We start from the raw sequence: 16,039 nt of genomic DNA, 5'->3' as shown, positions 1-16,039 counted from the left end.
ACTGTTATGCCGGACGGACAACTCCGAAAACAAGCAGTTGATAAACCAAAAATATATTAACAAAAACAGCACCCGGCGAACACATTTTTAATGTTTTTGTCTCTATTTCTTTTACTGCTAGAAAACTACAGCTTTTCCTCAATTAAACGAGGCCAAAAACCATTAAGTGATAGCCAGTTTTGGAGAAGTTGCTCACGGAGCCCAATAGATGGAGACAAAAGGAAGAGAAATCAGAGGGTAAGTTGCGGAAGGTAAAGCAACTTTAATGTAAAGCAGACTAAAAATCCTCCAGAATCAATCTAAAACTAATATCTATAATAAGATATAAAAATTCAACTGTTTGGGTTTATTCTTAGTGGGCCTTTATTTATGTTGTATTTGTGTAATATAGTCAAGTTATTTTGTAGGCGTTTACAAATGCAACAGACGCATCAGTAGACACGTGTACTCAAAGGCCACTTTATTAGGTACACTTTACTAGTACCCGCAGACCTTTGCAAACCTTCATGGCATAGATTCACCAAGGTGCAGGAAATATTTGTCAGATATTTTAGTTCATGTTGACATGATAGCGTCACACAGTTGCTTTTGTTTTGTTGGCTGCACATTCATGATAGGCTGTGGCATTTAAATGACGCTCACTTGGTACTAAAGGGTCCAAAGTGTGCCAAGAAAATGTCCCCCCACACCACCATTACCAGACTGAATGATTGATACAAGGCAGGATGGATCTATGCTTCCATGCTGTTCAAGCCAAATCCTCATCCTGTCATTTGAAGGACCAGGAACCGCTCTGTTGTCCAGTTTTAGCAAGTCCCTGCAAAATGTCACCTGCTTTTCTATTCTGATCGGAGTGGTACCCAGTTTGGTCTTCTGCTGCTGTAACCATCTGCTTCGCTGTTCAACATCTTGTGTTTGGAGATCCTCTTATGCAAAGCTTCGTGGTAACAAGTGTTTATTTGAATGGTTATTTGAGTTAATGTTGCCTTTCTGTTAGCTTGAAGCAGTCTGGCCATTGTCCTCTGACCTCTGGCATAAACCAGTGAACTGCCACTGACAGGATATTTTTTTCTTTTTCGGACCATTCTCTGTAAACCCTAGAGATGGCTCTGCAGCAAAATTCAATTTCTGAAATACTCAAATCACCCATCTGGCACCAACAACCATGCCACCTTCAAAGTCACTTAAACCACCTTTCTTCCTCATTCTTATGTTTGGTTTGAACTTCAGCAGGTCTTCTGGACCATGTCTACACGCCTAAATGCAGTTAAGTTTTTGCTAAACAAATTTAAGGACAAATTTGACTGCAAATTTAGGAAAATGATAGTATGCACCTGTGAGATGTCCAATGGCCAGGAATTCCAAATTTCTTCTATTAGCAGGGCTGCAGTCCCAAAAACAACTGCAGTTTGATATGAGTTGTAATAGCCTTTTGGAGTATGTGTTTGTTAGTGCCCAAAAGATGGAGGCAGTATTGGCATGCCTATCTCAGACAATTTTCCTTTTCTTCCGAGATTACGTTATCTGTCTATTAGTGTGTATGACGTTAGATCAGTCATGCCACCACTGAGCGTTCCCCTTAAAAAAGATCGGCCCTGTTTGACAGATCTAACGAAACGTGTCATCTGAATTTAAATTCAGACTTTAAGCTGTCTGCAGCTGGGGGTGCATTTGAACTTGAGAGGGCGGGTGGGTCAATGCTACATCTGACACATCACCCATCATCTCTGTGTTTGATGAGGTGTTGGAGATGTTATCAAAGCAGCATGAGTGAACTGAGGCAATATTGTAGCATTGTAACATATGATATATATACTATAATTTAAAAAATTGTTATATATTTGTTATATAAATATTCATTTGTTATATAAATAAAACACTAATAATTCTTATGAAGAAATACACATCTAATGAAAATGCTGTCCTTCTCCTGACTGTCTATGAGCACAATCGACAACATCTATTCAAAACTTAAAAACTCTATCAAACTATAATTATCCATAACTGTAAATTTGCAATTTTGCACATTTATATTAACCTGTAGATTTGCAATTTTTGTGCGTATCTCTACATATATGCTGTAGTATTGCATACTCTGTATATATTATCACTGTGACAGTGTTGCAACTACTTGCACTTTAAATTCTGATTACACCCACACATAAGCTACAAGATCTACACTGTTTTACTTATTACTACTTTCTTTTTAGTGTTTTTAGTTGTGTGAAGGGAACCTGCAAAGTAAGAATTTCATTACTCTGCGTAACCTTTTGTGTTTTGCAGTGTACATGACAATAAACTACTTGAATCTTGAATCTTAAATCAAGGAAGAGAGGTCATTGACATTAATCAGTCTGGAAAGGGTTACAAAGCCTCTTATAAGGCTTCGGACTCCAGCAAACAGCGAGAGCTTTAATCCACAAATGGATACACCTTGTAACTGTTAATGATTTCATAATCAGAAAGAGACGGAGCGAAAAATTGCATCCATGGGAGAGCTCCAAGGAAAAAAACCACTACTTACCAAAAAGAACATATAGGCTCACCTCACATATGCCAAAAACATCTTGATGATCCCCAAGACTGTTGGGAAAATAAACGGTGGTCTATTAAGACAAAACTTTCTTGAAGGTTTACATCCTGTTACATCTGACATAAAGGTAGCACAGAATTTCATAAAGAGAGCATCATAACAAAAGTCAGACACGGTGGAGGTAGTGCCAGACCATCGTCTGAGGCTGCTTTTCTGCTTCAGGACCTGTTCGACTTGTTTTACTTGATGGAACCGTGAATTCTGCTCTCTACCAGAAAATCATGAAGGAGAATGTCAAGCTGTCAGTTTGTGCCCTGAAGCTTAGCGTACTTGGGTTATGCATCAGAAAAATGATCTGAAACACAGCTAGTCCACCTCTGAATGACTAAAATAAATAAACAAATAAGTAAAACTGAAGGTTATGGAGTGGCCAAGTCAAGGTCTGACCTTAGATGCTTTGGCGTGACCTTAAACACTTCATGTTGGAAAACCCTCCATGTGGAGGGTTTATATATATATATATATATATATATATATATATATATATATGCATGCTTATATACTTTGCAATTAGCTTGAAACATGTAAGTGTGAAAAATATGCCAAAAATAATAAATGAGGGCGGGGACAAAGAGTTTTTCACACCATTGTGCACACATGGTGTTAGAAATGCAAGCGTATTACTAATATAGCTTACGTACACAGTGCAACAATTCATGTGGTCAAATCTTCAAAATGTATCGGTTTGTTTTAGCCTGTCAAACTGTCATGTATGATGCAGAAGAAATAAGATCAAAAAAAGACCTCTGCATTGCTTATCTCTGCTCTCGTGGGGGATTAATCCCTCTGGTTTCCATTACCAATTAACTCCAATAAAACACTTCACGCTCTGCTCCCTTGGGCAATACGATAGGCGAGCAATTTAGCATATTAATGTGATCAAGACAGGACCTGTTCCTGTGTCCTTTGTTCCCTTTTTCTTTCACCTGTCCTGCCCCTTTAAGATTAGATATTTCAATCTAGGCGTGTTTCCTGCTACCATTGACTGAAACCGAGAGCTGGCAGGCTGTAGGGGGGGAAAGGCATATCCAAGAGCTTTACATATTCCTGGACACACTGGCGATTCTTTCTTATTTTTATTTTTCTTTAAATGAAGGCTGTTGAACCAGCAGTGCAGTCACAGTCTAACAGCCTGTTTGTGAAGACCCAGCAGCTGCTCGCCCGTAAAACCATTTATGATTTATCGAGATGACATGAATGTCAGTCGGTCAAGGTCCGCTCTTCCGATCGAAAAGCTGGATTTTCAGGTTTCTGGTGGGAATCATCTGCTGCACGCATTTGGATGAATTTCTCCTGATTTCCAGAGGTGCCCGGACCGTGAAGGGATTGAGGTTGTTTGAGCGGAGAGGGAGGCTCACTGTGGGAATGACATGCTGCAGTAAAGACGGGAAATAATATGGATTAGAAAACGCCGATGATGTGACTGCGACACTTTGAATGGTCAGAAAATGCTTCCCAGCCGCCACTTAGCGCACAAGTCTTTAATATCACTCATTAACTGGACTGTTTTTGACTAAATAGTATTTTGGGAAGGGGCTACATGTGCGCAGATCCCCTCCCGAGCCATCGGCGTATTGTCTGAATCCCTTTGCAGTAGAAATACTTGTATTGACCCAAAGAAGCGCACACTGCTGATCTGAGAAGAGGACACCATGTCGGCGGTGATGATAACACGAAAGGTGCGAAAATGGGAGAAGCTCCCGGGGAAAAACACTTTCTGCTGCGACGGACGGGTGATGATGGCCCGGCAGAAGGGCGTCTTCTACCTGACCCTCTTCCTCATCACCGGGACCTGCGCCCTCTTCTTCGCTTTCGAGTAAGTCATACCCCGTGGCAAAGTTATCAGCTGCTCCAAAAAGTGTTTCCAACTCCCTTTAGGCTTCTTATGCCTTTTCCGGTTGCCAAAATATCACGTCTTATAGCCTTATCCAACATTTGTCAACTTTAGAGGTGCATAAAATCAGTATAAACTCACATAATAAATATTTTAGCTTCAATCAAAAACATCCATCACTGCTTAATTTACGTGTTAGAGATGTCCGCTCTGAGAATATAGGTTATTTGATCATGAAATGCATTAACAATTTATTTTGATTAATTGATCTGGAAAGCAGTATCCACCTTCTCAGAACTCAGAACTAGCTGAATATCCTAATGCATCACAAAGAGTAACGTAAAGTCCTCACCTTTGATTAGGTTAAATCACCAAATCAAGCTTTTACTGTTATCCTCATCTCAGTCATGTGTAGTTGATCTGAAAATGATTTCTTTAAGGGAGTATTGGATTTTTGTTACCTTTCTAAACCTACTTAATGGTAATGTGATCCTGGGCTCGGTGGTGGGCAGTAAATGTAACCTCCTTTTATGGTTTTCTTTTGTAACAGGCAACAATTTCACTTTGATAACCTCGTATTCGTGTCTTGTTGATCTAAATTCTCTTCCTGACAGAGAAGATGGTTATGACTGACCACATACTGAGTTGTTCAATATTTAATGACACAAGTCATTCAGCTTTGGTTTTGCGGCCCTTTTTTTTTGGTCTCAGCAGTTCTGTCCCAATCCACTACTTGCACAACCCATTGGACTCATCATCCAGGCAAGCACTGTCGACCTGCTCGGATGCTGCTGGTGAAGCCAGATCTCATCAGTTCATGCTGTACTGAGGAGTGCCTTTTAATAAAATGAAGAACATGGACGTGGCTCATAAAGCAGTGCTGCTTACACTTTCTGTCCACGTCCTTGTTATTTCCTCTTTTCTTTCTTGGTAGTTTTTAAATGACACACAGAACACAATGATTTGGCACAAAATCCTGCTGTGTAACACAGTAACCTCCGTTGACTGTGGGTGTGTATGCGGCTACCAGGCCAAATGGATTTGGAGCATAGTGGCGAGGAGAAGTAGCTGCTCTTGCATAGTGCCAGGCCCTTCCCGTCTCTGTCTGCCTGCACGTTAATGGCCTCTTGCTTTCCTCTGAGTCTGCACAGAAGGAGCTGTTGTCCGGCTCAGAGCACAGAGGGAAAAGGATGATACTGCTCACGCTGAGCATCCAGAGCTGGGAGGAGGCGTTATGATAACTGATAGCTAGAGGGTCGTTAACTTGCTATGTTCATATTACAGCACAATATAATTATCTTTCTGGGTGGGACAGCTACTGAAGTTGGGCCCGAGCAACATGGGGGTAATTGCTAAATTCAGTTACATGGCAACTTGATACATTGAAGCTATGACAGGGTGAAAGCCATCAGCAGAAAGGCTCTGAGGTATAATGCATTCACAAAATGCCAATTTAACTAGTGATAGAAGCATTAAAACACCAAGTCTAAGCTCTTTGCTATTGTAGAATTATTTGTCAGCTAGTGCGAGCGCTGTAAGTAACAGCTGTTTTCATAATTAATGCATCTGCTGTTGATTATGTTCATTTTCTGCATTTTCCAGAGTCTGAGACTGCTTGTTCAGAGTACTTATTTTATCTTAAAACCCGACTGAAAAACCTTCCCATCGCTTGTCACCCATAAATAAATAACAGCTATTGCATAATCATGAAACTTAGCACAGACATTCAGGCTCCCCAAAAGAAACCAATTGTAATCCTCCAACTCCAAATCTTGAATCTCTATAAACAGATATTTGCATATGAATATCTAGAATCTGTTGGCAAAGACAAGAGTTTTGGTGATGGAGGTTTCCTGGTGTGGCAGGTATTGAGGAGTCATGTGTAAGACATGCAGAGAGACCACGTGGACAGCAAAAGAAAGGTGCATTCAATTGCACTTTCAAGGTCTCAAGATATGTTTTGAAGATGACTCAACTTTCTTCTAGCCGCTTTAAGATAATCTGCATTCATAGTTGGAGACCAAATGGCATGAACCGTTGAGCACTCCCTCAGAAAACGCCTCTTAAGTTTCCCCCACTGGATGATGTCGTGATGATGTTCTAGCCACCACTGTGATTTGATTTCTGACTAAATCATTGCAAAACTGATCACATTTGTAACAGCTGCTGCTCTCTTTTGAAATGTCATCGTGTTAAGCTGCTAAACTAAGGCACGCCAGTGGATAAATATCTGTTAGGTTTGTCATTGTGAGTATAAATCAGTATGCTGACGTTAGGATTATCTGGCTCATTTTGTGCTAAAAATGGGAAAAAAAGGTATAAAACAGAAGCCAATAAATTATCAGTTAATCTGCAAAACTAATATTTGTTGAATTTCACTGCTCTAAAACACTAAAAACAAACCAGTGATCAAAAATGTAATTTTTGTATAAAGGCTTGCAACACATTAAAGACTGTATTGCAGTCGATTGTGTGACGCTGCATCAGTATAATCAGCTAAGCTGCCTGTCAGGGCAACGTCTTGCTGTTTCTTTATCTTTGAGAATTCCTTCCTCACATGTGAGCTTAAGGTTGGGCAGTGTGCTGCACCGTGACGTTGATGGCAGAACAAGGGAGGGCAATGTCATGGCGTGAGCTGGCTAATATCCAAGACCAGGGGAGCAGACATCTCACTTTTATCATCAGCCATGTGCAGGGAGACCCCTCCGTGTTTTAATTTGTGCTAAATTGCGGAAACCAGTGGCTGAGTACACAAATGGAAAGATGCATTAGGGACAAGTAAACAAATTAGTCACTGAAGAAATGGGCCCAGCCTTTTTAGTTTTCTTTTCCCTTGCTGGGCAGAATTTTAAGTCTTTACATCCTTACCTTATTGGATTTGTGCTGATCCTTTTTGCATATCTATTAAACTGGGTATTGCATTCAGTGTGTGTGTGTACAGAGGGCTTTAGCATGTACATATCTGCAGAAGGCTTACTTGCAGATAGATGTTTGCAGGTTTGGTTTCTATTTGCTGCTTTTTGTCAACGTGTGTGCATATGTGCATGCGGATTGCCACCTATGGATTTTGGAGGAAGGAACAAGAAACTGGAACATAAGGACAGTGTGTCATCTGTCTGTCCACCACAGGACACTTAGCCACTAGGCCAGAAAACCATATGTGCATGACGATCTTCTTTTCTGGGTATCGGTGCTGTATGTGTGCAGTAATGGGAGCGATGCAGGAGAAGTAGGTATACAGGGATGAGCCTGCAGAGCGAGTGGCTGCAGTCAGAAGAGCTCTTGTAGTCAACCCCCCCAAGCCTCTCTCAGCATCTAACTCCACCCTGTCTCCCTGTTAACCAATCGGAAAGCGGCATCCGGCCAAGGCCAAATGAGCAATAACATGATTTATACCCGATTTATACCCTACTCAGAGTACGCGCCAAATGAGCAATAACATGATTTATACCCTACTCAGAGTACGCGCTCCATTTACAGCAACCATGATCTAAAGGCTTTGTTCTCTGGAAGCTTCTCTATCAGAAGGAGAGAGCCGCTCCTCTGTGGAGGGTGGATTTTATAAATCTATAGCTCACAGCCTGCGAGCCTGCTTCATGCAAGGAAGGAAAGTCCACATTATATTTGCATAAATCTTGGGGTGGGGTTGAAGTAGATGCACTGCTATCAAAAATGTGACAGAGATACTGCTAAATAAACACATTTCTCATCAGTCTCAAGTTCACTTGCTAAATATTATATGACCCAACATCTGTGATCCTAACTTTAATCCCACTAAACGTTCCGTGACCCAGGCTCTAATGTTTCATCTCTCTCGTTTGGTATTTAAATGTTGCATAACAAGGACGACTGATTTAAGCCTGGCATCAGAGTATAGTGAGTGTAGTCTGGAGCTTCAGGTTCAGGGGGTGCAAGCTCCCATGACATCAGAGCAAGGACATGTATCATCTTTGTCTACCTGAAGCAGGAAATTCAGTCACGGCTTGATACCGCATACTAATGTATGAGGTGCTGATATCTGCATCGTTTGGATGACTCTTGAAATATTCTTAGATAAGAAGTAAATGTTAAGTGAGCTTTTGGATTTCGTCAGGCTTTCGTTTTTTTGAATATTTATGAGAATAGCATGAGCAGTTTTATTGCTGTGGGAAAAGCACGAGGATCCACGAAAGCTTTTCTGATATCGACTTGTTTCCTGCTTGTATCTTAAAAAGGAGAGAGGGCAAGCAGAGGTTGAGAGCTTTTGTTTTTTTTCCCTCAGCAGTGCCCTAGAAACAGCCAGGCACAGTCTGCAGATGTTTGTATGACAGAAGGCTGTTACTGAGGCCCACTGTTGAGCTGCCTGCACAGCAAGTGCATAATTCATTTGGAGTATGAGTCAAGCAGGCCTGCAACAGCTTACAGCTGTTAAGTATTAATAACGGAAGGGTTTGAAATGTTCGACAAAGGTAAAATGTCATGAGTCACTATGTGTGGCGTCGTAATCCCGGGTTCAGGGGCGGTGTGGCTGAGACGCTGAAGTGATTCTAATTTGGTGATATCACTACTTTAGGAGCTTTTCATCTCTGAGCTTGTGTCATTCTGAGTTAAGAAGGAACTAAACGTCTGCAGAAGACTCGCCTTAAAGCATCTAATGCCCACCCACACCAGGCACAGACATGACAGTAGGAGCAGCAGTAGGTAGTTTATCTGTCTCCTGTGTAATGAGATTTAATTGTTTTATTTTAATGCCTTTATTGTCTTTTATGACCACCAGGTTTTTCCCTAAACGAGTTCCCTTTTATTAAACAAAGTTTATTCGGTGTAACTTCGGTAAAACTCGGGGTCTAATGCCCACTCTGTGATATTTGTTTAAGATTTAATTAGGGGCCAATAAATAATCCAAAGAACATACAGCAAGGCTTTATTTGCCTATTAAGTCAAGGGGTAAACTCAATTGTGATAATAGTTTTGTGCCATGGTTAATAAGATTACAGCCTTTGAATGTGATGTAGGCCTCCTCTGGGTCAATCAGTAACCAATATGAACTACTGCAACTTGTGCAAAAAAAATAAACACTGTAGAAACAAGAGGTTTTAGCATCTCATACCTTCATATAATTGGCAGTGGCACAATTTAAATTCCTTTGTTGTTGTTGTTATTATTATTTTTAATAAATTGGAAGAATGCAGGAATGGTTTAATACGCATATAAGGGGTGAGGTTAACAAATGTAATCTGGTTACATTTTGCCTTTTGTTATGCAGCACACACAGATAAGTGTGCAACTCATTAATTAGAAGACAATTTTGCTAAGAACTATGAGAACACAGTCTGTTTGGATTGTAATGGCAATGCATTTTCTTTATGTAGTACCTTTCAAAAACAAAGTTACAAAGTGCTTAACAAGATAAGATAAGAAACAGCAAATAAAACATCTAAGAGAAGGCAAAGGTCACTCAACATTTGGCTTAGGAATACTAGCAGCACAAGGAGGTAAAAAGTGAGGAATAAAGAAAATTAAAAATAAAACAACAGGTAATTAAAAGCTAGTAGAACGTAGATTGAAATTATAACTAGGAGAAGGCGATTAAACAATTGAGGTGGACAACATCGAAATAAACTTCAAATGGAGGCACAGAAAAAGCCTACTTTGAAAAAATATGTCTTTAAGAAGGATTTAAAAGACAAAAGTGAGCTTGGTGATCTGATCTCCTCGGGATGATTATCACGAAAAATGGGTTTCCTAACAGAAAAAGAGTGATCACCCTTGGTTCTCAGTCGAGACAGTGGGGTGACCAGCTTGGCCGAGGACCTTTTTTCATTATTCTTTTCTTATTTTCTGTAATAATCCAAAAGCCTACAGACAAATTCTACTGTGTATCAAGGGCGAGGTGTTTTCTAACTTCCTGGTTGGTTAAAAAACAAAACAAAAAAAAAAAGGCACTCTATTACAAATGTATTATCTCTAAAGGTAGTTCATGTATTTGTAGCATTTCAGTGTAATAGAAGGTATTGTAATGTATTCTCGATGAGCATTACATGAGATGAATTATACTACTGTTTATTTTGCTAAATATAAAGCAGTAGGTAAGCTTAGCTTTGCATAAAATGTAGATATTGTGGCATACCTGTCTCTGTACAAAGGTAAGGAAATCTGCCTTCTAGCACCTCTCAAGTTCATGAAATAATTTCCACACAGGTTGTTTTCACACCTTCACAAAGACATGCTGTTAGAATAGTAAACTGATATTTCATAAATATGAAGTAAGTTGGTTAAGGAAGAGGGTTTGTTAGCAACATGTGTGTGTCAGTTGACAGATATCCCCTCGTAGACGATCCAGTTTTTCCTGCTGCTTCTGTGGTGATTGGTGAACACGGAGTCACCAGAGTGGTGCCGTGACAGCTCCACCCTGCACAGCACAGGAAATTGTCACATCCAGGAAAGATAGGGGGGCTTGATGGGAAGCAATGATAGAGAAGCCTTCCTTGAATATGTTCCAGTTTACGGTTACGGGAATTGCACTTCATCGACAGACTGCAATCCCTCAGCCTGAATCCCGCTCTGTGCGGCCTCTGCACAAACGGCTGTGGGAAACACACCTCGCAGGCCTGCCAGTGGAAATTTCTATTGATTTGATCTCCGCTCCTTCTCCCCATTAATGTTTGAAATGCGCTGCCGGAAAACTGTTCAGACAAGTCAAGCAGGTGTGTGTGTGTGTTTGCTTTGTTGTCTTGTCAGAGCTCAGGTATGCTGACAGGGTTCATGTACGTGGTGACATTAAACAAGTCCGCTTTGTTCACTTTTAACTGTATGTCTGCATAGTGAGAACAGAAAACCAACCATGATGATGAAGCAAAACTGTGGGTGACACTGTAGTAGATGAGTAGCTGACATCCGGGCCACCTGTGTGAGGTTATCTGTGTTAAACAAATTAAATAAAACAGGCAAAAGCAATTTATTTTTTAATGGCTGCTGATTTCTCTCTCTTTTCCCCTTTTTGTTATATAACTGCAGCCACTTCAGGTTTAATTATGAGATCACAGATGTGCAATGGTGCCCCTATGTACAGATTTCTGTTATTGGCTTAGAGCGCATTGGATCGTATAGAAGAGCAACTCCGATCAGCAAAATTTGAACTAAGTCAACAACCGTCCACAGTATGAAAAATAAGAGTTTTACCCTCCATATTTTTCATGTGTTAAAGGCTACTTGTTTTTGTTACAATAGAGTGTTGGCTATAACCAAATGTTAACTGTTTGGATATTCTTGTGTTGTATTTGAGTTTCAGTTTGTAGATTCTGATATTTGTTTTTAGTTTGTCCTCCTCGCTGTTGTCACTGCAATCATCCTGCACCTCATTTCTTTGTTGCTACCTTAGCAAATTTGTTGCTAGATTCAGCCGCTTTGTATAACCATTCACTGGATTTTATATTAGATGAAAAGGACTTGGCAGTAAACCAAAAGACAGTAGCTTGCTGTTCTGTCGCAACCAACAGAAAAGTCCTCCTCGCACTTTTTTTATTGGTTTATTTATTTATTGGTTTTTTATTGGTTTAGCAAGAAAAATAAGATAATAAAATAACACCTTCATTTATTTTATTTTTAAGCCCCATTTTTTTCCTTTATCGTGGGCTTTTTTACATTTTCTGTTTAATTTAGTGTAATGTTTGGCGCTTGTTTTATATTTTTATTATGCTGTATTGTTTTAAGATGTTTTTTTATGGTTTGGCTGCTGTAAAATAGTAATTTCCTAACTTTTGAGATAAATATGTTTCTTATGTTATTGTAACATAAAGCACTTGGTGCTTCTGATGTTCTCTCTAAGTGATAATTTTTGCCAAATTAGCAGCAAAGGCTGTGAACACTTATGTACATGTTTTGTTTTTTATTTTTAATAAATCTGCGTTAATTTCAAGCAAACTGTTTGTTCACTTTATCTTTATGGGGAATCGCATGTAGAGTTTTGAGGCGAGGCTGTAACATGACAAAATGTGGAGGTACTTTCCAGATGCACTGTATGCAGATGCTGTTTAATGGAACAAAAGAGAATACTGTGTAAATAAAGTGTAGTCTGGTGATCTTGTGTGTGGGCAGTTTTATGCGTGGCATGCTGAACTACAGTTAGTGTTCCTCAGTCCCTTAAAATCCTGTAGTGCAACATTAGAGTCACATTATGAATATATGATTTCAGCCTCAAGGGAGAGCGATGAGGCCATAGAGTTAAACTATTAATAACTGCGTGTGGAAGCCTTTTTGCTGCTGCTGCGCTCTTCTGTTGCAGCACTTTGCATTGCAGCTCACATCTGTTATCAGATTGTGCAGCCGGCCCTTTTGGAGGAGCCCAGCTGGCTCTAATCTCAATGGCCTGGCAAATGGATCCACGCTTCTCCACTAGTACAGAAGGTGTAGGGAGTGCAGCATCGTGTTATTTATTCAAGGCCACGACTTCGGTCTTGTGGTTCGTGACCTTATGCTCTGAACACCAGTTAAAAATATGTGTGGTGTTGTTTTGTTGTGTCCTCTGTGCTCATGGCTTTCCTGAGAGTGCTCTGCCGCTTCTCTTAAGATTATCCGTAGTTATCATGTATTACTATGATGGAGAAATGTAGAACAGGATTTCTTTAATTAATTAATGTGAGAAAAACATGTTTTTCCTCAATCCTGTATGATGTCAAGTTTGCAGATGCGAATATGTAGAAAAGAAAGCAGCTGTTGTGTGCACATTATTTTAAAAACACTTTTCTTTTTCTTGTGCAGATGTCCGTACCTGGCTGTTCATCTTTGTCCCGCCATCCCAGTTTTTGCTGTCCTGCTGTTCCTTTTCGTTATGGCCATGCTGTTGAGGACCAGCTTCAGTGACCCCGGGGTGCTACCGAGGGCCCTTCCGGAAGAGGCTACATTCATTGAGATGGAAATTGGTAAGTTACAGGATTTGCGGACAGACACTCTCCACTGCTTCCCTTATAACTTCATGTGAAAAAGGTTTTCACAGGACTCTATGCTGTCCTATGAAAAATTAAGTACACCCTTACTGCAGGTGATTAAATGATCAACAGCAAGTGTGGGTATCTCTGTAAAAGCACAAGATTTGTAAGTCTGCTGGTCTGGAAAATTCAGGTGTGTGTTTTAACACAATGCCGATGCTCCCAGTAGTGGACTTTGCAGCAAATTCGCTCCAAGGTCAGACTGTGCAATGCTAAGAGAAACTAAAAAAAACCCCAAAACAAAGTCCAAGAGCTACATCTCAGGCCTTAGTCACCTTAGTTAGATATTAAAGTTCATAACAGCCCAATCAGACAAAGACTGAAGAAGTATGGCTTGTTTGGAAGTGATGCCAAGAGTTAGCTTCTTCTGACTAAAACCACAGCAGCACAGCTTTAGCTTGCATCAGCATAAACCTCAAGACCTCTAGAACTACGTCCTTTAAGGTGACCGACATAGAGATGTTTGGCCATAAAGTGCAAAGAGTGCCAAAGACCAAACCCAGCACTTCATACCATTTGTGGGCTGGGCACTTGTGGGTAGCGTGGCTGAGCGGTCTAAGGCTAGTCTCTCTGGAGGCGTGGGTTCGAATCCCACCGCTGCCATTATTGGAGACAGGGATAGCTCATTAGGTAGAGTGTTCGCCCCATGATTGGAAGGTCGGGGGTTGAAATCCACTGAACGGCTATCCTGAGGCAAGCTGGATTGGTACTCCTTCGATGAGTGAATGGGTTAATGCAGAAGACTAAACAATTTCCTACAGGATTAATAAAGTATATTTATTATTATCATTGTTATTCTGGAGTCAAATGTGATGCCTGACAGCTAAAGCTGGGCTGAAAGTGGGGCCTTCATCAGGACAAAGATCCCAAGCAGAGCGGCAAATCTACAAGTGAATGGCTGAAGAAGAAATAAAAAATCAAGGTGTTGCAATAGCCCGGTCAAAGTTTTGTTTGATCACATTTGATTAAAAGCGATATCACCATTATTACCATTATCTTATCCACATGTTTCTCAGTCTGGACTAAATTGTTTGCAACATGGCTTTGCCCACTTCTAACAATTGAGAAGAGCTCAGGGATAAACACAAACACAGGAAACTGTTAAAGGAAACAGTGTTTACATCTACAGAAGAATGTCAACACTCTAGATCAAGAAGATAGAGCAGCGTTTATGTCTTTTAAATACCAGTTTAAATTGCAGCTTTGACAAATCCTTAACAGCCTGACAAGACCACATGCTATGCAATTGGGTTTATTTGTACTATTACAAGTAAGTTATCTTGAGCACTACCTGTCACTAGCAAACAATGGAGTGACACGACCAGTGACTAGCTGTGTAGCATTTAGCAGCTAAAGAGCCTCAGGCACAGCTGAAAACTAAAGGCTGAGCCTAAAGAGGAGCAAGAACCTGACCTACATTTGGCAGGTAAACACAAGCACGACTCCATGTGAACAGTATTGTTGCTAATTAAGAAACGAACAAGGTTTTTTGTTGCTAGTGCCAGTTGTAGGTGTAGTTGCAGATTTAATTATATTTTTGGGAATGTTTGAAGAGGCTTTATTTGCATGAAATACACTCATTAGTCACTTTGTTAGTTATACGTTGCTAGCACCAGATTGGGGCCTTTAAGGATCAATGTGTTGACAGATGGTCTTCTGCATGTTTATGGTTATTTGAGTTACTGTTGCCTTACTATCACCTTGAAGGAGTCTGGCCATTGTCCTCTGACATAAATGTGGTATTTATGCCCGAAAAACTGCTCTTTTTCAGGGGGTCTTTCTTTGTTGTACAGATGTTCGTACAGGAACATCAGCAGTTTCTGAAATACTCAGAGCGCCCACTCTGGTATCAACGACCACGCCACTTTCAAAGTCACTTAAAAAAATCTTACTTACCCATTCTGGTGCTAGACCTTGTAACCAGGTCTACCCCTCTGCACTGGAGTTCCTGCTGTGTGATTGACTAGATATTTGTATTAGTGAGCAATTGAACAGGTGTATTCTGGTATCTTTTCAAACCTTTGGCTTTTGACACAAATTTCAAAAATACAGTGGCTACGTGATTGTAAAGTTTTTATTATTTAAAAAAACCTCAAAGTAATAAATAGTAAAAAGTAGCATGTGACCTCACCTTGCCAGGTGTGGCAGTCCAGCGCCTGCCCTTGTAAGCAGTGCTATTCAGTATCAGTGCTGATAATGCCATAGTCACAAGTCTCTTATCTAGATACATTTAAATGTTTAGTCAGCGACGTGTCTAGTGGTTATTGCAGCTCAGGTGCTTTTACATCGTTGTCATCCAGGGTGTTGCACACAGCGGCGCGTGTCTGTGTGTCAAAGGACACCCAGAGGTGTGGATTGCAAACTAGGTGGAAGTAGTTAAAGTATTTAGGAGGGATAAAATATTTCACTATATATGTTTGCTAAACAGTGAGCAGACAGCCTCAATCTGCTGGTTTATTTATTCTTGTTATACTTTAGATTGCTAAAAGTTGGGTGTGCTCATCCACAAATGTAGAGCTTAGTTTAAAATACAGTTTTTCACAGTATCCAAAACATACAACACTCTTAGAAAAGAGAAATTGCCCTTTGTTCTTTATGATTTTTTTTTTTTTGTATTTTCATGCTGCTATATTTGTTTAGTATCCA

At 40.2% G+C, this 16,039-nt stretch overlaps 1 protein-coding gene across 2 annotated transcripts in view; it reads left to right on the top strand.

Annotated features, from left to right (window-relative positions):
• Positions 1–59: 59 nt before the first annotated feature.
• The window catches only part of zdhhc9 (zDHHC palmitoyltransferase 9), a 32,012-nt gene continuing 16,032 nt past the window's right edge, over positions 60–16,039 (top strand). Inside the window, exons 1-2 of one of the 2 annotated variants that reach the window (XM_086301818.1) lie at positions 60–237; positions 13,167–13,327. In XM_086301818.1, the coding sequence (XP_086157944.1) occupies positions 209–237; positions 13,167–13,327 (190 nt within the window). In that variant the 5' untranslated portion in view covers positions 60–208. Of the gene's footprint in view, positions 238–3,574; positions 4,410–13,166; positions 13,328–16,039 lie in introns of those variants that run through there. The other variant, XM_086301813.1, reaches the window with a different exon arrangement.

The sequence above is a fragment of the Aulonocara sp. 'chitande type north' Nkhata Bay genome, linkage group LG2, assembly GCF_057382095.1.
Source record: "Aulonocara sp. 'chitande type north' Nkhata Bay isolate Kocher_YH1m ecotype deep benthic linkage group LG2, A_spYH_male_GT1.1, whole genome shotgun sequence".
In the NCBI taxonomy this organism is placed as follows: domain Eukaryota; kingdom Metazoa; phylum Chordata; class Actinopteri; order Cichliformes; family Cichlidae; genus Aulonocara; species Aulonocara sp. 'chitande type north' Nkhata Bay.
Note: the sequence above shows the minus strand (reverse complement) of the source record. Positions and strands in the feature narration are given on the sequence as shown.